This window comes from Artemia franciscana, chromosome 15 (genome assembly GCF_032884065.1).
Source record: "Artemia franciscana chromosome 15, ASM3288406v1, whole genome shotgun sequence".
NCBI lineage: Eukaryota > Metazoa > Arthropoda > Branchiopoda > Anostraca > Artemiidae > Artemia > Artemia franciscana.
The window spans coordinates 27913267-27935866 of NC_088877.1; the positions used below are offsets into that span (position 1 = coordinate 27913267).

Consider the following 22600-nt stretch of genomic DNA (forward strand, 5'->3'; position numbering starts at 1 on the left):
AGAAATTACCTACGGATTGTAACTGGGACCTTGTATATTTGTTCATGCAGCTGTAAGTAAAATTCCTCTGAGTCAGTACTTTCTCCGTCAGTCGGTTCTACAGGGGCATATACTACTATGATTTATATTCTGCATTTTCTAGTCATAGAACCAGCAGCTAGTATTCTATTATTAAAACCCTCCCAATCTAACCAAGAGTCAGCAGCTTCATTATTCATCATGAGCTCTACTCCTTCTCTGTGTACTCCATTCTTCCTACCTGAGTAAGTAGATTCTATATTAGTCGTAGAGTTCTATACAAATCTCATACAATTCTGTATCAACGATATGACCTTCTGAAACTCCTAATAAGCTCAATCGAAGGATCTGAATTTGTCAGTCAAAATGTTGATACAATAGTTAGTTTTTCACATTGTAACGTTCCAAGTTACAATTTTCATAGTCTTTAAATCAATGAAATTAATATGCTTTAGGAAAAGCAATAGTCTTATATTCAGTACAAGATGGGAACCAACACATCTTTTCAAGTCTATACAGAAGTGCTTAAGCCGGCTTAAAGCTGGATAATAAGAAATGCCAAGTCAATTAGTTATCGTGGTATGGATTTTCCTGTGTCAAAGAGAGAATGGTCAAAAGTTATTAATTCTGAATTGATTAGAAGTGATACGCCAAGCAGGGATTGTATTTTACTTTCTGCTTGACATGACCATTACTCGTCCATTTTTTTCTAATTTTAGTTAACATGCACATTGTTTGTATACTCGTTCCCTTTCTGCTACTTTTAGTAAACCCTATCTCAACACCTCTGTATTCCCATTTCTCTTTCGTCTGCAGTTGAAACAATTAAGAAACTTAAGTTAGATAATGTTGATAATCATGGTACATCCACATTTCACCTTTTATTAGGTTGCACCCCCATTTTAACCATATAGACCTAGTTTTCCAGATGTGTCTTTGGACTGTTAGTCTAACCAAAGGGTTTTTGTGTGGTACTGTTTCTTCAGTCTTAAAGAGGGGGAAAGATCCTTTGAATTGCTCTTCTCACCGAACTATTGTTCTCTCTTACACTTTTAGTAAAGTCCTTGAGCATGTACTATTACCTTTTGTGACTAATGATATGCTTGAAGGAGAAAACCAGTTTGGTTTTCAGCTCGGAGTAGGTTATCAAGGTATGCATCATTTATTATCTTTTTTGCTCCTAAAAAACTCTTCTAAGGGAAAGAGTATCTGTCTTTGTGCTTTAGATCTATCAAAAGCTTTTGATGCTATATGTCATTGCCAGTCTCCGATATTAATAAGAAAATCGAATTAGGATATGCTAAGATTGTTGCCAATAGAGGTAAATATAATAAACTAGCGTTGGCCAAGCTCTACCCAACTTGTTACGACCATTTAATTCTTTTTGCTTCTGGAATTTTTTCCCATCTTAAGAAGAAAGAATTAAATAGAATCTGAATTAACTATTTTAAATTTGGTGAATTTCTGTTGTTTTTTCCTCCTTAGATAAAAAACAGGGTTCTTAATAATAAATTTGTTGTTCCTGATATTACAGTAAAATTGGAAGTACTACATAAAAAGCTTTCAAATACCACTTGTATCCATATTTCTCCGAATCACTGCTTTATAGGTTTTTTCAGACGTAAGTTATTTTTCCTTTTGTTTGTTTATTTTTGTTTTTCCCTTTTTTGTTGCTCCACATTTTTTATTATTGTAAAGAGTGAGTAAAAATTAAATAATAATCCGGGTTGCAGTGGTAGCCAGCAACCTAGTAAGAGACAGTAATGTATCATACTAAGAAATACATTAGCTCATAACTCCGACAGAGAGAGTCAAATCGAAACACAAAGTGTACTATTAGAATCGCCTTGTTCAAAACCCTCATGTAGGAAACTCACAGCTCCGTGGCTTGAATAACTAAAAAAATTCATTGGCTTGAAAGACATGAAAAGTTGCTTGAACTACGATATTCTGCATTTAGGACATGTTTTTCTTCCGCAGCTAGAGGGGCACGGGAACATCATAGAGAGGTGTTTAATGGCTCATTTCAAAGTAAATTGATTCTTTATCTAATTTACAAAAATAATTTTTAAAAAAGAATATTTTTTTTACAGAAAACTGTATTTTCATGTACAGGATAGATAAATGACGTCATAATCTTAAGTTGAAACCATATAAGTAAATGCAATATTATATATTAGCAATAGTTACATCAGTATAGAATCGCTGCTTGCGTTCATATTTCTCTACATTACTGCTTTATTTGATTCTGCAAATTGTCAGTTTCTTTTTTCTCCTTTCCCCTAATTTGATGTTTTTTTCTCTTTTGTGTAAGTTTCTTCTATATTAGTATTTTCATTTTTATGTGTTACTCCGTAACCAGTTTCCATGTTATTTTTATTTCTATTTGCATTGCATTTTTATGTGTTTTTCTTCGTGTTACCCCACCTCAGTGCTGTCACTTACTTGAAGTACTTTTACTTGAAGTACTACTTAAGTAAAATTTTCCATTACTTGTACTTGTACTTAAGTAAAATCTCTAGGGTGTACTTATTACTTAATACTTAAGTAAGATTACGAAATACTTATTACTTAAGATAATTTTAATGTACTTGTTTTCCAAATACTTTACCTTTGACACGAAAATTTTGTGTGTGTCTGTTTGGCAATGTATAAGAAAACATCACATTTAGATTTAGAGCAAACTCAGATATAGCTTTTGTATGTCTGTGCTTTCGCAATGTACAAGAAAACATCACCCTTTAGATTTAGAGTAAACTCAGATATAGCTCCATGCCCTATTTTTGGATATGAAATAAGGTATTTGTTTTTGACGAAAAAAATTATAGTATGATTAACACTTGGTTTAATTTTTGTTTAAAAGTTATGCAACAAAGAAAATTGAAATTATTTTACAGTTCACTGGTCGACAGTGAGCTAAAATCCCTTGTTTTGTGCTAAATGTTGCATACTGTAGTCCATTTAGGATTATGCTTCTGACATTAGTGTCCATTTCATCATCTTCAGAACCATATTATTGGTAAAACTAACTACTGAAGCTATGAATCTTTGCCCATCTAAATGTTGTCTGCAATAAACACGTCTAGGGAATTCTAGCTGGATCCAATGCAGTGGTATTTTGTCAAATTCGTTCCAGCAAATTCAGGTATTCAGACGAATCTGGCTACAGATTTGTCGCTCCATTCATAAGTTATAGGCCCTACTAAATTAAAGGAAAACTCAACTTTCTTAAGACCTGAAACACTCTCCCCCTCGCCCTATTTGAGATAGGGTTTGTGATACCAGAACTTGATATGAGCCTTGATCTTAGGCATCTTTGATCTAGTTTTCATTCGGATCCGTTACTCCATTTGCAAGTTATACAAAATTAAACAGAAAACGAAATTTTTTCAGTAATTAAAACCTCCCCCTTGTTAAATTTGAGTTTGGCTCTTTATCTCAAGACTTGATATGTGTCATGGTCTTTGGTTCAATTTGGTTCAACGTGTCATGGTCTTGGTCTTTGGTTCAATTTTCATTCAGATCCATCACTCCAGTCGCAAGTTACTCTGGATTAAACGAAAAACTGTTTTTAGCAGGTAAAGCCCTCTCCCCTCTGTTTTGTTTGAGCTAGGGTCTTCATCTTTTAACTTGATGTGTCTCATGATCCTTGGCACCAAATCTGGCCATCAAGTTTTTCATCCAAGTCCAACCAGCGTTTCTCCCCCTATATGTGATTACACAGACGGACGGACAGACAGACAGACAGATGGACGGATTTTGCAGCATCTTAGGTAGCCATGTTGGCTAATTGGATCCAAAAAAAGGAAAACTTTGGCATATCATCATCCAGGTATCATCATCTATTTGGATAGTGGAAAATATCCATCAAGATAGGTTTTTGAGATCTGTCTGTCTGTCCGCCCGTCTGTGCAATCGAGTATAGCGGGAGAGTCAGATTTATATTGAAATTGAATTATTTGGATTAAAATTGAGCTTAATTAGGGCGATAGGGCTTTAAGTGTTAAAACAAATTCGAGTTTTTCATTTATTGACTGTAACTTGCATATGGAGATGAATTTCGATGAAAATTGAATAAAGATGCCTAAGAGTATTATATGCATTGAGTTCTGGGATGGAGACCCAAGCTTAATTAAAAGTTGGGTTTTTCATTTGATTATGTGTAGCTTGCGAGAGATTGATGGATCTCAGTGAAGATTGAACCAAAGGTGCCTAAGACCGTGACAGGCATCAAGTTTTGAGATGAAACCCCTAGCTCAAATAGAACGAGGGGGAGTGGGTTTTAAATGCTGAAAAAAGTCAAGCTTTTGGTTTAATTTAGTATATCTTGCAAATGGAGCAACGGATCCAAATGAAAGCTAGACCAAAAAGTCGGTCTGTCAGTCCTGGTCTTGCTAGTTTAGGCACTTCCAGATAAGCTAGGACGATGAAATTTGGCAGGCGTATCAGGAACCAGATCAGAATAAATTTGAAATAGTTGTTTCCCCGATTCGACCATCTGGGGGGAGGAGTGTGAGGACGGTTAATTTGGAAAAATTAGATCGAATCTTAATTAAATTTGATATTTAGAAGGATATCATGTCTCAGACCTCTTACTTTAAATTCCCACCGGATCAGGTGATATTGAAAGGGGAAACCTAAAATTTTGGAAAATGCTTAGAGTGGAGGGATCGGGATGAGACTTAGTGGGAAAAATAAGCAGAAGTCCTAGATACGTGATTGACGTAAACAGAACGAATTAACTCTCTTTTGGGGAGTTGGGGGGAGGGTTATTCTGAAAAACTGGAAAAAATGAAGTATTTTTTACTTACGAAGGAGTGATTGGATCTTGATTTTCATCGGATGAAATTTCATATCCCGACCGAATCCAATGTCATTGGGGGGATTTGGGGGGGGCGGAAATCCTGGAAAACGCTTAGAGTTGAATGATCAGGATGAAACTTGGTGGGAAGAATAAGCACAAGTCCTAGATACGTGATTGACGTAACCGAAATGGATTTGCTCTCTTTGGGGGAGTTTGGAGGGGTGTTAATTCGGAAAAATTACAAAAATTGAGGTATTTTTAAGTTAAGAGCGGGTGACCGTTCGTGAGTTATTTTGAATTTGATATTAAGAAGGAACTCATGTCTTAGATCTCTCATTTTAAACCCCGACCAGTTCTGGTGACATTGGGGGAGAGTCGGAGGGGGAAACTGGAAATCTTGGAAAACGCTTAGAGTGGAGAGATGGGGATGAAACTTGGTGCGTAGAATAAGCAAATGTCGTAGATACGTGATTGACGAAACCAGACTGGATCCTCTCTCTTTGAGGGTAGTTAGGGGGGTCCAGTGCTTTGGCGAGTTCGGTACTTCCGGACGTGCTAGGACAATAAAATTGGTAGGTGTGTCAGGGACCTGCACTAATTGACTTGATAAAGTTGATTTCCCCGATTCAACCATCTGGGAGGGAGGCTGAAGGGAGAGTAGAAAATGAGATATTTTTAACTTACGACTGGGTGATCGGATCTTAATGAATTTTGATATTTGAAAGGACCTTGTGTCTCAGAGCTCTTATTTTAAATGCCGACCAGCATTAAGCTTCTGATTTTTCTTTTAAAATTAATCTATTGATTCTTATCATTTTGCTAGAGCTCATGCCATATGAGCTCTTGGCTCTTCCGAACTCGTCACAAGTGCCATATGAGCTCCTAGCTCTTGTTTTATTCCTTTTTTCTAAGAAGATTTTCGACTTAGTCTCATGGTTTTTGCCACTTCATGGTGTGAAAACTGCTGCTAGAAATAGATAGGTTGCTACCTCTGCCGTATTGTCTTCTAGTATATTTAAATGTGTGCTTGCATCGTTCCTGCGTCCCCTTAAAAGTTCTGATTCTTACGGTAATATTGGTTTGTCTTCTGTTGAATATGCAGACAACGTTTTTCTTGTTGCCCAGACTCGCTGTGGATTGCTTTCCAATTTTACTATATTAACCAATGAACTATCTAAGATTGGACTGTCAGTTAATGCGTCTAAATGCGAGTTTACTTGTTTTAATAGCCCTTATGCGGTCGCTCCATTCGTTGCTGGGACTGCAATTCTACCATGTTCTCTTTAGTTAGTTGGCTTGGTCTGTGTATCGGTCCAACACATTCCATTACCTTTTCTTCCCTAGTGAATCAAGCCGTGAAAACCTACGCGTCGTTTACGGAAAAATACCACCAAACAAAAGCCGTTACAACCGTAACGGTTTGTGCATGATTTATAACACTTATTGCGCCCCTGTGCTTTTGTTTTTATCAGGCATGGCTCATGTCTTTCGTAAAAAAAAATCTCCATACTCTACGTGTGGCTTATTTCAGATATTGCAAATTCCTCCTCCGGCTTTCTAGATGGCACCAAAACAGAAAAATGATTGCTTGATTTGGTTTAATAGATATGCCTTCTTGGATTCGGTCTTCCAGTGATGATTTATGTAAAAAGACTATCTACTTTATTTACGTTTATGACCCTCTGCAGCCTTTTTTTCATATTGATACTGGTTAATTAGTCCATGTTGTCTTTTGTTAGTTTGAATTTTGTTTTTTGCTGTTTATCGTTTTTATTTATTTATAATACTCCGTACTTTGTTTTTTTTAATACTTTTACGTATAATAAAGTTCATTCATTGATTCATTCATTCATTCTGCAGTTTGACCAACCGTATGGAATGCGTCTGAATCAGCAGGCTTGATGCAGGCCCCTGATTTTATAATATATGTTTGTAGGGAGTCTTACCGACCATCTGAATTGACTAAACAGTATGCGGCTTGCTTGAGTGAAAACCAGCCAAAGGATAAAAATGCCATACGTTTTCATAGAGTGTCTGAAATTTAACTAGAAAACTTGAGTCAGTTTCCTTTTAAAGGTGCTGAGGGCGAGACATGTCATCAATTGATTTTTGATTTTTGATTATTGAGCTTTGATTTCTCTTATTAAAAAAGTCTGCAACTGACTCACTTGGCTCCTTACTTTTAAATTTGAGTTTTTTTGTTGCTAAGGTTTTTACTTATTGAATCAGAGAATGAACTACTTTATTACCTTTTATTTGTTTTAAAGCCAATCCAAAGTTTATTTTTCTATTTTCAATATTTTTTCCACCAAACGTGCTAAATTTGATCGAACACTCATCGCCAGAAGTTCAGCTCTACGTGAACTGTGTTAATCCTGTCATGTGATATGTCTGATCCAGTCAAGCGTTTTTTGACTCCAATTAATTGTTTTGATAGGCTTTACCTGTCAAGCCGCTGTTTTGAAAATTGGTTAAGATTATTTTTTTGGACTTCATTGGGTGTGTACCAGCCGAACAAGGGAAACGGTTAAAAACGATAAAACGGAAACTCTGGTTCTTGATTAAGATTTCCAAGAGAGGAATGACAGGGTACATTTTATAGGCAAGGGAAGGGGCTAAGAAGCCTTCAGGATGGCTTTAAAAAAGGTAATATGGGCTTTATATCAGAAATATCTATATATATATATATATAAAGGTAAAGGTAAAGGACACGGCATTAGACTTTACAGTCCGTACCGGCGGTGCTGATCTCCGTTTCTTGGCCCTTCAGCCAGGAAGTGCAATGGGGGTTTGGGGGCCAGCCATCCTGTGCTTTCGCACATCCTTCCTGTTTACCTTCCCCAGATTTCTCCAGGTACCCATTTGGAGCTGGGTCGACTCTGGCTAAGCTTACAGAGTCAAGCCACTGACCCCCGTCCCAAACCAAAGAATCGGGTACACTGGGATTCGAAACCCGCGTCCTCTCAGACAAGGGATCCCGAATCCAGCGCACCAACCCACTCGGCCAGGACGGCTCAAATTAACGATTATTTTGCATTTCAATGTATTTCCCTTGCCCAGTATGGGACTTGAACCTGCATTCCCCAGATTGGTAGGCACAGTTGCTTCCACTATACCAGCACAAGGGTCCCGGTATATATATATATATATATATATATATATATATATATATATATATATATATATATATATATATATATATAGAATAAATACTTGAAGTAGTACTTGAAGTAATACTTAAGTAAAAATTTGGAGTACTTGTTGCAGCACTGCCCCACCTATTATGTCTTTGTATAGTTTGGGTTAATTATAAACAACATTAATAATAATTAGTCTGGTGGTGGCACAGTGGGTTTTACCCTAGCTTGTTAATACGGGAGCCAGAGATCAAATCTTGCTGTAGCAACACATGACCGACGCAGGGATTGTAGTAGTCATTAAGCGTCGTTAATCTGATTACTTACATAGCTAGATGGCAATATGTAATCTTCAGAAGTTTACATATATATTGTGAACAATTTTGTTATCCTGTCCGAAAATTCTGTTTTAATCATTCTGCTATATTTAGAATTATTAGAGGCTCAAATAAGATATTTTTCCTCTTAATTTACACACTGTAACATAATTCAAGCAAAATCTAGACTTTCCTCTAGTAGCATACATAATAAAAATTCAAAAATATTTATTTTTTTTGCTTGTGGAGCAAAATAGATATTCAAACTGGATAAGCTACCAGAATACTTGAGAGATACTGTTGACTGGTTCATGGGGTAAGTTTTTAACACCAACTAATTTTTTAAGTCATGGTTAAGGTTTATTGAAGGTCTTGGGAAGAAGTCAGATAAGAAAAAAAGAAATATAGGACTACTATTAGTAGATTTCCACCCAGTAGACTTTTGTGTGACTCTCCTCCTCCATAATGTGCAAGATATAGCTGAAGGCTGTATCAAGGAGTTTGATTTGCTTATTTTATTTTGTTAAACAAAATAGTCTGTAGCCTATGATTCAGGATAAAATTCTAGTCTAGCTACTTTTTTCTATCTTGGAAAAGGGGTCAGGTTAGGAAAATGAAACTGTCAGTAATGAATCTAGGGCCAAAAACATACTCTGCAAAGGTATTACCAAGCTTCAATGCCTCTTCTGATCTCAAGTCTTAGGAATCTTTCTACTTGACAGGTTTATACTTATTGAAACTTTGACCAAACAACATTTTACCTTAATTTTTAGTTATCAGTTTCTCTTTCTCTAATAGGCTATTATTTCTGAAAATGCAATTCCTGCTGTTTCAGTAGAATTTTAGGCCATAGGCTATCAATGGGTTATTTCTAAATTTAGGACATGTATTTGTGAATATTTGAAACCTCATAAATTAGGTTTGAGAAAAGTTTGAAGCTAAAAACAGTTTTGTTGTACTTCATTTAAGTAGAAGATTTATTTTACAAGATTTCACTTTTTTTACACAATGATTTTTAAAGGTTGTCTAAGGTCAGGGCTCTCTTGAGGGAGATAGAGTGGTGGTAGGTGCTTCAAAATACCTTGTTGAGACCTACTTTAATCTGTAGACCAATCCCTGAAATTTTATTTCCCTAACCTAACCCCTTCCAAAATAGCAAAAAGTAGTTAAACTAGAATTATCTCCCACCCACCTCTAAGGGTGTCAGTTAGTCCAGGGGTATATAAAAAAATTAACTAAAAAATGATAGAATTCTCACTTTGTAATGTGTGACAAGTATCAGTGAATTTTATTTCCCATTTTATATGTTTTGAATCAGTTTTCATAAATTATTATGTTGTTGTTTTTTTTCTGCATAGCTGGAGGGCTATATGACACCATTAGAGGGACTAAGGGGAGTAAATGTAAAAAAAAAAAACCATGAAAGTAAGTATAAAATCAGCATTCTAAAAATTTTTGTCTTTTTTCTTCTAATATGCCTCATTTTGAGACCTGTTAGCCAAGTGGATTGGCATGCTGAATTTAAGATCCTTTGTCCAAGAGGGAAAGGGTTCAAATCTTTGTATACCTGATTATTTGGTTTGGGATGGGGGTCCATGGTGTGACTCTGTAAGCTCAGCCAGAGTTGGCCCAGCTCTAAATGGGTACCTAGAGAAACCTGGGGAAGCTAAACAGGAAGGGTGTACAAAAGCACAGGATGGTTGGCCCCCCAACCCCTGCACTTCCTGGCTAAAGGTCCAAGAAACAGAGATCAGCACTGCCAGTAGGGACTGTAAAGTTGAATGCCATATTCTTTACCTTTACCTTTTTTATGTCTCATTCTGAAAAGGCCCAATTCTTAACCTTTAACAAAGATACTACTCAATTGCTTTTTTGTGCTCTTCCCAAATGTATAAATCAATTCACTTACCAATGCTTCCCCCCTTCTTATGGTACCATATATATTCCTAATAATGAATTTATCCACTAGGTTACATCAATGCAGTGATCTTATCAGTCTACAATTTATCTCTGTGCATGATTGAGTACATAATTTACCATAATATTACTTGAACCAATTTTGAAAAGTGTATAATAATAGAATGCAACATGATAATCTAATTAATGAAACATCATGCACATTTTATAATCAGAATTTCATTTTTTTTTGTGATTTTTGTGCTTATCTCTTATGCCCACCATACTTGAGTTCCTGGTCTGTTTAAGTCTGGCAGAATTGGTTTCTTTCTGTACTTGTACTCAGTGATAATCAGCTTAGCATTAGAGAGTGTATATAAACTACAAATTCAGCTCTGTCAGAACATATTTATAATTATACAAATCATTTTATTTGTTTGAAAATGTTTCTTAAATTTCTAGGGACCAAGGTTTAAAGCAAATTTTCAGGGAAACAATTGAAATTAAAAAAAAATCATTCAAGAATAATTTCATAAAAAGAGATACAGGTGAATTTGGATTGAATTCAATTTATGATAATTTACTGAGGTCAAATAAAGTAAATCTCATTTCACCTAAGAGCTATTACCTCTGTCCACCTGATATGTCAGATAAATCTAATGAACCAGAACCAAAAAGGTCAAGGAGATTTGCTTCTACTGTTGCATTGAAAAAATAAGAGCAATGAACTATATGTAACTAGTTTATTGAATAAAAATTTTGTTTGTTTTTATTGATGTCTTTTAGTTTTACTGCTGATGATGAACACTGTAGGCCTATATGTTGTTTGAAATATCCAGTTAAAAATTTTATATCTGTTCCCTGTTGATTAAAAGGTTTCGTCCCTGTTTTGAACTATTATGCTTTTGTCATGGAAAGGCAGTGTGGTCTTTGAAGTTATCTATGTTGTGTATATGGGGATAATGTGACCAAGGAGGTGTCTAAGCATAAAACACCCATAAGAGACAGAAAAATGTTATAAATCAACAAGATTTTCTTCATCAATGTAAAAAGAAAAGGATTTTGCCACCTTCAATAAAATTCAATCTACATTTAGGCACTTTTAAAGGAAAAAAGTTCAAATGAGGTCTACATTTCAAGACTTTAAATCATCTGATTAAAGATAACAGGAGAAAAAGAGCTTTATTAGTGAAAGATAAACTTTTCCTGGAAAATGTTATATAAAAAAAGGTGAATGCAAGTGATTTTGTTTTATTCAACAAACAGCAAGAAATAACTTCAATCATGACTTTCACCTTTCTGGAGAAAGTTTACTTAAAAAGTTTTCAAAATTATCTGAAAATAAAGCTGTAATACCTTCGTCAACTCTTGGACCAGGTGTAATTGATTTTTCATCAAGGACCTAAACATTACAAGAAAAGTCCATATTAGAAAAAGGTCAAAAATTTTGTCTTAGAACTAATAAAGTCCCAATAGAAGAAATTATCTCTTCAATAGAAACATTTTTACATAGAAACCCAATCCTAATCAAAGATGTTAACCTAGTAAGAGCTTCTACAGGTAAAACCCTGTCAAAGTTTGCTTTAAACCAGAAATCCCTGATAATTCTATCAAAGACATAAAGATTCTTAATAATTTAAGAAGGAATGAATCTATTATTATTACAAAGGCAGACAAGGGTAACACTTTAGTGGTAATTGACACCCAGGACTACAATTCAAAATTATGCACTTTACCAGAAGATAAAAAAAAACGTACATAAAGCTTTCTTTTGACCTGATAGACTCGTACACAAAGAAGTTTAAGAATGAGCTAAAGAGTTTGAAAGAAGAAAGGAAGATTACACCTAAACTTTACTACAAATGCTTACCAAGAAGTTATTTGTGCCCTAAATTATATGGACTTCCAAAGATACATAAGCCAAATCTGCCATTATGAACAATTGTTGCAAGTGCAAAGTTACCAACATGTGCTCTGAGTAAGTGGTTAGTATCAATATGTAAACCACTCATGTCAACAAAAATTTCTTATATTAAGAATTTGTCCAAGCTTGTAAAAAAAAAAAACTAAAAGAAGTGGAAATTTCTTCAAATTCTATTATCTCAAGTTTCAACATAGTATCAATGTTTATGAGTATTGATGTAAAAGCTGCAGAAATTATTGTTGAAAGAAAGATATTTAGAAATTTGGACTTTAGTGGTGAAACAGCTTTGGAAGTCTGTGTAATTATGAATTTAGCTAGGTTGTGCAATATGGACTCTTATTTTTTTTCAATTCAGAGTTTTTTTTTCGAACACGTAAATGGTTTACCCATGGGAGCCCCTTTAAGTCCTTTATTAGCAAATTGTTTTGTAGAAAATATTGAAACAGCAGCGTTAGATTCATATTTTTTAAACACAAATTTTGGGGGAGATATATGGATGACATAATTTCAGTATGGAATTATGGGGAGGAGGAATTAAAAGGTTTTTTAGAACATCTTGATTTTTGGGAAGGTGATTTAAAATTTATGATAGAATTAGAAGAGGATAAGAAACTTCCTTTTCTGGATGTTCTTCTTTTAAAAAATGAAAGTAGCCTGGATTTTAAAATTTACAGAAAACCTACTAACAATAATAGATTTTTGTCATTCTTCTCCAGTCATGCTCGCCAATTAAAGATTGGTTTAACCACATCCTTAACTGACCACATTTTTAGAATTTGTTCTCCAAAATTCATTGAGAAGGAATTATTGTTGTTAAAGGAAGTTTTAATGAGTAACCATTATCCAGGTTGGTTAATTGACCAGATCTTTTTTGAAAAGAAGGAAAAATTGTAGAATTTTCTAATGATATTCTGGAAGCAACAGAAAAGAAAGATGGTTTTTGTTCTTTACCATATGTTCCAGGGCTGAGTGACAAACTTCGAAGAATTTTACAAAATAATGGTTTAAAGGTAGCTTTAAGAGGTAGTATTACTTTGGCTAGTTTTTAAATTCTGGAAAGGACGAACTTCCATAGAGCAAAGTGGGGTTTGTAAAATTCCATCTACTTGTGGAAGCTCTTATGTGGGATGCACTAACCGGAGCTTGAAAATGAGTTTGCTACAGCATCATAATTCTATTTCATCGTCCTTAAAGCAAAATTCTAAACTTGAAGATTTCATGTCGGCTCTATCAGAACACATTTATAATTATCCAAATCATTTATTTTGTTTGAAAGTGTTCCTTTGATTTCTAGGGACCAAGATTTAAAGCAAATTTTAAGGGAAACAAGCGAGATTAAAAAAATATATATTCAAGAATAATTCCATAAACAGAGATACCGGCGAATTTGGATTGAATTCAATTTATGATAATTTACTGAGATCAGATAAAGTAAATCTCATTTCACCTAAGAGCTATTACCTCTGTCCACCTGATATGTCAGATAAATCTAATGAACCAGAACCGAAAAGATCAAGGAGATTTGCTTCTACTGTTGCATTGAAAAAAATAATTGCAATAAACTATATCTAATTAGTTTATTAGGTATAAATTTTGTTTGTTTTGATTAATGTCTTTTACTTTTACTGCTGATGATGAACACTGTATATCTTGTTCGAAATATTCAGTTAAAATTTTTATATCTGTTCACTGTCAATTAAAAGGTTTCATCGCCTTTTTGAACTGTTATACTTTTGATTTACATCATCTTCGACTTCTCGCATTTTCATGTAACCTTTGACATAGTTAACAAATAAACGTTCAAAGGGGGATAATTCTATTTTTGGACAGTGAAAACAGGCACATAAGTCTAGATATTTCGATCACATATACAGCGACCGTCCTATTGGAAACTAAAAATGGTTCAAGATAAGTTTAGAAAAACTTTGTTTATTTATGTGTTCAAGTACCTCTTTAGGGAATATGGGGAGGAGTTAAGATGACAAGGAGTTAGCCTAGAAATAAACAGTCAATTTGATTTGGCATCTATCTAGATCAAATGATCATCTCTCTTACAAACATCAATAGACACGACTGAAAAATATTATTCTCTGATAAAACCAATTGAATACGACACATTCAAACCAAAAATTGAATAAGTAATCTTGGAAGCATGCATTGGTTGTCTGAAACAATTTTGTCTCAAAATCTATGGTGCATTCTGTGTAGATAAAATTCGTTAAATGTTAACCCCAGTCAATCCCAAGATTATTGTATGGACCAATGGTGTAATATCAGATAAAATGTAATCTGATAGGCTGCATAACCACAATGAATGACAGCATACAAATATGAAGTAGTTTTTACACAAAATTCTTGCTCTAAGTTTATGTCTTCATGAAATAGAGCAGTAGTGGGAATATTGCTGCAAAGGGGCCCTTCCCTGCAGCAATCTTGCCACTCCCGCTCCATTTTATGCAGGTATAAACTTTAGAGAAAGAATTTCGTGTAAAAACTACATCACATTTGCATGCTGTCATGCTTTAAACTAAGAGATTATTATACTGCTGCTCCATGTCAAAATGTGCTTATAAATGTAGTCATGCTGCTATTAAATGTGCTTAAGAATTGGTTTAGTGTTTTCCTTCTGATGTGGGAGCTCATGCACTCTCAAATTGAGCTTCCGCACCAATAACGTCAATAGAGGGGGCATTGTCCCTAAACCCTCACCCCGGATTTTAAAAAGTAGCTTGTTTTTGTGTTTTCATTGATAGATTTATTTTTTACCTTTCATAAGTAAATTTTCCCCTTTCCCCACATAAATTCCATGAATTGTCACCGCTGTTTCCGCATCTCCTTTAGAACTCTTCTCTGCATGTACCTCTACTTTTGACATTGGTTAAGTTTGGGGATTTCTATTGATCACTAAAATCTTTTGGCCAATCTGAATTTATTCACATTTTATGTCACCAGACTAGGTAGCCTTGGCTGGGACTTCGGTTATAAACTGATCGCAGTGTGGCTTGTTTATTCATACTTGCACTAAACTAGTTTCTTTCATGGAAGTTTTCTGCTAAGACTTGATTTTAGAGAGGTTTTAGTCTGCTATAGCTATAACTTCTTAGTTTTTCTCCTTGATTTCTCTTCTTATCTTGTTTTGTGGGGGAGAAATACTGCAGTTAAAAACAGGTTTCTGACAATTTTAAAAGTTAGGGTATATATGGTGCTCCCCCCTCAATTTTTATGTCATTCTCTAGGTGTCGGGTCTTTCTAATCCTAGCTTCCAGATAAATTTATAGCTGTAATTCTTAGTAGTAAGGCTTGATGATCAACGAACAAAACCCTAAAGCAACCACAGTCTTATCTTTAGGCTCACCTTTTATTGTTGACGTAACAACACTTGGTGACACACATAACCTTAAAATGAAGCATCTTATATTTTTTCATTTAGAATCTTATTAATATAAACTAAGAATAGATCTTCAGCTATGGTTGTAACGAATTTTCATTTGCGGTTAACGACAAAGGTCAATAGATATTCATCAGTAGACCGTACTGTAAGTAGTTTGTAAAATTTGGTGATTCTTAATGGTTTTTAAGCTTCGGATTATTATTTGATTGCGTTTGTTGAATTGATATGGCTTACTCGTTAATTAATTACTACTACTAACAACTCACTGCAGTGTCAAGCCGCCTGAGGCTAACACAACTGTGCATGTTGATTGATCTACCAACTTTTGGAGCATCTTATTTTTATACATATAGCTGCCACTGATAACATTTTTTATTCTTTCTTTCTGTTTTTCGAAAAATGATATTCAAAATATAATTTGCTTGACAATTTTTCACATCTTTTTGCAGGACAACTTACACCATTTGGGCACTATTTAAATAAAATATAATGAATTCTTCCTATCAAAGGTTACTTTATTTACAATGACTTAACTGACTTTTTTTTAGCAAAGTTAAATATATTTCCTTCTGACTACAGTAAATTAGCATAGTCGCAAGACGGAAACGGTTTATTAACTTAACATCTTTATTAACCTTATTGACTCTGTTGGAACTCTGGATTAGAATACCATCTATAAGCGTGTACAAACTCATAGGAATGACTTTAGTGGCGTAATTTCGTCAAAATCCTGGGGGAGGGGGCAGAGCTGGAGCCAATATTCTCAAATCATGTGAAAATGATATTGAAAGCTGAAAAATGAGCCCTATAATATCATAAAGGCAAAAATATACGTGCACTGAAGAATCAGACCTATTTCTGTAGATAATTTAAATACTACTATTGCTAGCCTACTACTAACAACTCACCGCAGCACCAAGCCGCGTGAGGCCAACACAGCTACGCACGTTTCGCCTCCATCCCAATCAATTCCAAGCCTCCCTCTTTACACCCTCTCAGGAAGTTCTCATTTCCTTTAAATATTTCTTTATGACACACTCCCACCCCATACTTGACCGACCTGCTTTCCGTCTAACCCTAGACGGTAGGCCAAAAAAGACAATTTCGGCAATCTGTCATCTGCAGAACGTGCCGTGCCAGGAAGTCCCCATTTACTTTAAATCTTTCTTTATGATATCCTCCCACCTCAGACGAGGACGACCTGCTTTCTGTTTAGTCCTAGACGGTTGACCAAAAAGGACAATCTTCGGCAATCTGGCATCCTTCATCCGCAGAACGTGCCCTAGCACTCTCAACCTTTCTTTCATTGTAGCCCTAGAAAGCGGAATTGAACAGCATTTTTCGTATAACCTACTGTTTGAAATACGGCTAGTCAGCCGGATACCCAGAACAATCTGTAGGCAATTTCTCTGGAAAACATCTAGTAAATCTTCATTTGCTTCTCGGAGCGCCCATGCTTCAGAGCCATATTTGACCACGGTCATCACTGTGCCTTCCAATATTCTAATCCTGGTTTGCAGACTTGTTTTCCTATTGTTCAAACCTTTTTAACTGTAAAAAAAGCACCGTGAGCCTAGGCTATTCTACTTTTAACATCTTCCCTGCTCCCACCGTCTTTACTAATAATGTAAGTAAATATGGTAAGTAAAGCTGCCCACCTGATCAACCTTTTCTGTACCCAGCGTCACCTTTTCATCTTCACTTATTAGTAGCCTTAGTGACTTAGTCTTCTTAACATTAATTTTCAAACCTATTCAACCAACCTGAACTCGCAAAACCTCTAAAAGTTCATTCATTTTGCTAAAGCTTTCATCTAGGATGCTTAAATAAGTCCAGGAGATTTTTTCCTCCCCATTTGATTCCGTAGTCTCCCATTGCCTTTCCTGGGTTCCGTAAGAAAGAGTCCATAAAAAAGATCCATATAAAGGGGGATAGCACACTACCCTGCTTAACTCCTGATTTAATGCAAAACCAGCTGCTAACTTCATTTCCTACCTTAACTGGAGCAGTGTTATTCTCGTATATAGCACTAATCACTTTAATGAATTTTTTGGTATACCATACAAGGATAAGACCTTTGCTAAAGCTCTTCTATCAACAGTATCGAACGCTTACTCATAATCTATCAAACTGAGAACCAAAGGGGTATGACAACTAAGGCACTTCTCAATTATTAACCTAAGAGTGAAAACTTGGTCGACACATCTTCTAGCTTTTCTAAAACCACACTGTTCCTCTCTTAAAACTTTGTCTAGAACATCTCTCAGTCTAAAAAGTAACTTATTACTAAGTAATTTGCTACCTAAAGAGACCAGACTAATGCCTCGATCATTACGCACTCACTCATTTTATCTTTCTTATACAGTGGTTTAATTAAGTTTTCTCAAAATCGTTATGTACTTCCCCTATTTCAAAAATGATATTCATACCTTGGATGTGAAGGAAGATTTGTTTAGTGAGGAAGAATTAGCGACAGTACTAAAAGGATTAAAAAATAATAAGGCCCCAGGTGCTGATAGTATGATTAATGAGTTTCTTAAATATGGTGGCTCTGAGGTTAGGAATAAGCTACTGAAGATTATGAACATGATTTTTGAAAAAGGGGAAGTACCCAATGATTTTAGGAAAACCTTAATTAAACCACTGTATTTAGAAAGGTGACAAGAGTGAGTGTCGTAATTATCGAGGCATTAGTCTGGTCTCTGTAGGTAGCAAATTACTGAGTAATATGATACTTTTTAGACTGAGACATGCTGTAGACAAAGTTTTAAGGGAAGAACAATGCGGTTTTAGAAAAGGTAGAGAATGTGCCGACCATGTTTTCACTCTTAGGTTAATAATTGAGAAGTCCCTTCGATGTCAAACACCTTTGGTCCTTAGTTTTATCGATTATGAGCAAGCTTTCGATTCTGTTGATAAAACAGCGTTAACAAAGGTCTTATCGTTATATGGTATACCAGAAAAATACATTAAAGTGATTTGCGCTATGTACGAGAATAATACTGCTGCGGTTAAGGTAGGAAATGAGGTTAGCAACTGGTTTTGTATTAAATCAGGAGTTAAGCAGGGTTGTGTTCTATCCCCCTTTATATGGATCATTTTGATGGACTTCGTCTTAAGGAGCACAGGAAAGGCAATTGGAGACCATGGAATCAAATGAGGAGGAAGAACGCTCCTGGACTTAGATTATGCTGATGATTTAAGCAAATTAGATGAAAGTGTGAGCAAAATGAATGAATTTTTAGAGGTTTTACGAGTTCAGGGTGCTAAAATAGGCTTGAAAATTAATGTTAAGAAGACTAAGTCACTAAGGCTAGGAATAAGTGAAGATGAACAGGTGACATTAGGTAACGAAAAGATTGATCAGGTTGGGAGCTTCAGTTACCTTGGTAGTATTATTAGTAAAGATGGTGGGAGCAGTGAAGATGTTAAAAGTAGAATAGCTAAGCTCAGGGTGTTTTTTCACAGTTAAAAAAAGTTTGGAAGAATAGAAAGATAAGTCTACAAACCAAGATTAGAATATTGGAAGCTACAGTGATGACAGTGGTCAAATATGGCTCTGAAGCATGGGCACTCCGAAAAGAAGATGAAAATTTACTAGATGTTTTCCAGAGAAATTGCCTACGGATTGTTCTGGGTACCCGGCTGACTGACCGTATTTCAAACAGTAGGTTGTACGAAAAGTGTGGTTCAATCCCGCTTTCTGGGGCTATAATGAAAGAAAGGTTGAGATGGCTAGGCCACGTTCTACGGATGAAGGATGACAGATTACCGAAGATTGTCCTTTTTGGCCAACCGTCTGGGGCTGCACGGAAAGCAGGTCGTCCTTGTCTGGGTTGGGAGGATGTCATAAATAAAGATTTAAAGGAAATGGGAACTTCCTGGGAGGGTGTAAAGAGGGAGGCTTTAAATAGATTAGGTTGGAGGAGGAGCGTGCGTAGCTGTGTTGGCCTCAGGCGGCTTGGTGCTGCAGTGAGTTATTAGTAGTAGTAGTATTATCTTCAGTAACTTATTTCTAACCTTAGAGCCACCATATTTAAGAAACTCATTTGCCACACTATCAGCACCTGGAGCCTTATTATTTTTTAATCCTTTTAGCACTGTCGCTAATTCTTCCTCACTAAACAAATCTTCCTTCACATCCAACATATCACAGACTTTTTCATTTCCCTATATATCTTTTCATGCAACTCTATCTCGGTTTAGCACATTCTCAAAATGTTAGGCCCATTTCTCTTAAACTCCGTCCTTATCGCTAATTGTGGCCCCGTTCGTAATTTAACTGGGACACGTCTGGATTGACTACTACCTCTCAATTTATTAACACGTCAGTACAATATTTTACTATTATGCCGTCTAGCTTCATCTTCCAGACCCTCGGCAATTTTATAAATGGGCTCTGCTTCACACCTCCTTTGTTCATATTTTAATGCTTTCTCCACTTTCTTTACATTCCTTTTATTTTCATATAATCTATCACTCATATCATTCTTGTACAAACCACTTCTTCTCTTTATTAAACGTAAAGCTTTTTCACTTATATTCATAACTGCAGTCTTAAGCAAATTCCCCAAGACACCATCAGCATCTTCACTAATTGTTTTTCTAGAATTATTCCAACCACCTTCCAGAATGTCAAATTTTAAACTCTCAAGGTGAGTATTCAACTGTTACTGGAAAGTTTCTCTGAAATTGTCATCCTGGAGTCTACCAACATCATAACTACCCGGGAGGTAGTTACCCTTCCGAAATTCAGCTTTAAATTACCCCTAGACACTATTCGATGATGATCTTACTTTTAACATCAGTAACAGCACTCCTATATACCCTAGAATCTTGTATTGAACCTGCCAGTCTTCGGTTTACTATAACATATTCAGTAAGGTTTGCTGTCTTACCATCACGTGAATACCATGTCAACTTATGGGCCATTGTGTGACTAAACACCGTGTTGGTTATAGCTAGATTGTTATACCTACAAAATTAATTATGCAGGCTTATCTTAATTTTGACAAGTTTTTTGAAAAAAACTAAATTTTAGCTTGGGGGCAAGTGGGGATCTGGAAGGGTAAGTGTCCCCTGCTCCTAAGCAAATTATGCCCCTGAATTACTTAAAGGTTTATCAAACAGTTCGTGGTAACGAACTGTAGTAAGGAGCGCCCCTGCTCAATAGTAAACGAAGCTCTAAAAAACGGAGTTTTGATGCTAAAATATACATCAAAAGAATCAGATTTTTATGCTGATTTTAAATATATAAGTTTTATCAAATTTAGTCTTTGTCATCAAAAGTTACGAGCCTGGAAAAATTTACCTTATTTTAGAAAATAGGGAAAACCCCCCTAAAAGTCACAGAATCTTAACGAAAATCACACCATCGCATTCGGCGTATCAGAGAACCTTATAGAAAAATTTTCAAGCTCCTATCTACAAAAATGTGGAATTTCGTATTTTTTGCCAGAAGACAAATCACGGGTGCGTGTTTATTTGTTTGTTTTTTTTCCAGGGGTCATCATATCGACCAAGTGGTCCTAGAATGTCGCAAGAGGGCTCATTCTAACGGAAATGAAAAGTTCTAGTGCCCTTTTTAAGTGACCGAAAAAATTGGAGGGCACCTAGGCCCCCTCCCACGCTCATGTTTTCTCCAAAGTCGACAGATCAAAATTTTGAGATAGCCATTTTGTTCCGCATAGCCAAAAACCTTAATAACTATGTCTTTGGGAATGACTTACTCCCCCACAGTTCCTGGGGGAGGGGCTGCAAGTTACAAACTTCGACCAGTGTTTACATATAATAATGGTTATTGGGAAGTGTACAGTCGTTTTCAGGGGATTTTGTTTTGGTTTTGGGGGTGGGGTTGAGGGGAGGGGGCTATGTGGGAGGATCTTTCCTTGGAGAAGTATGTCATGGGGGAACAGAAATTCAATGAAAAGGGCGCAGGATTTTCTAAAATTACTATAAAAAAAACAATGAAAAAATAAACATGAAAAAGTTTTTTTTCAATTGAAAGAAAAGAGTAGCTTTGAAACTTAAAACGAGCAGAGATTATTACGCATATGAGGGGCTCTAAAAATACTTTAGCATAAAGAGAGAGGTATTTAGGAGGAGATAAATACCTCGCTCTTTATGCTATAATATTTTTAGTAATTTCAACCGTTATTCTACGGCCTTTCTGATTCAGGGGTCATTCTTAAAGAATTGGGACAAAACTTACGATTTAGTGTAAAGAACGAGGTATTAAAGAGGGTACAAACCCCCTCATATACATAAAAAAATTAAAGAATATAAAAGTTTGTTACGTAAGTTAATTCTAAAGTTACGTATATTTTTTGCTGATAAAAAAATTCGTTAAAAATTAAAATTAATAGTTGCCTTTTTATGTAACCGAAAAATTGCATGGCAACTAGGCCTCCTTCCCCATCCCTTATTTCTCAAAATCGTCTGATCAAAACTAAGAGAAAGCCATTTAGCCAAAATAGGAATTAATATGCAAATTTCATTTTAATAATTTACGTGTGGAGAGTCAAAATCAAACATGCATTAATTCAAAAACGTTCAGAAATTACATAAAAAAACTAGTTTTTTTAACTGAAAGTAAGGAGCGACATTAAAACTTAAAACGAACAGAAATTACTCTGTATATGAAATGGATTGTCCCCTCCGCAATCCCTCGCTCTTTACGCTAAAGTTTGACTCTTTGCCACAATTCTGCTTTTTAAAACAATTGAAAGCTTTAGCGTAAAGAGCGAGGGATTGCGGAGGGGACAATCCATTTCATATACGGAGTAATTTCTGTTCGTTTTAAGTTTTAATGTCACTTCTTACTTTCAGTTAAAAAAACAGTTTTTTTTTTTTATGTGATTACAATAAGGTACTTACTAATAGACCTACCGATATTTAGCTAGTGCTTTTTTGAACCGGTCCGATTTTCCATAGAACGTCCTGATTGGGTGAAAATTTTTATAGAAAAATCCGATTGCCTTAATTAGTGCTAGCTAAATCTTGGCGGTAGTAATTCCGCTGTGAATGGGACATAACTAAGAAAATAGGAGCATAAAGCATGAAACTAAACTATATGTTTTTTCCGATACATGCTGGATAGGTTTCGTATCTATT

The 22600-nt window shown here is 35.4% G+C and overlaps 1 protein-coding gene across 1 annotated transcript in view; it reads left to right on the plus strand.

Moving 5' to 3' along the window:
* The first annotated feature begins 8440 nt into the window (after positions 1–8440).
* Positions 8441–22600, plus strand: part of LOC136036279 (MOB kinase activator-like 2) — a 115315-nt gene continuing 101155 nt past the window's right edge. The window contains exon 1 of the mRNA XM_065718425.1: positions 8441–8592. Within this exon, the coding sequence (XP_065574497.1) occupies positions 8588–8592 (5 nt within the window). The 5' untranslated portion in view covers positions 8441–8587. The remainder of the gene's footprint in view (positions 8593–22600) is intronic.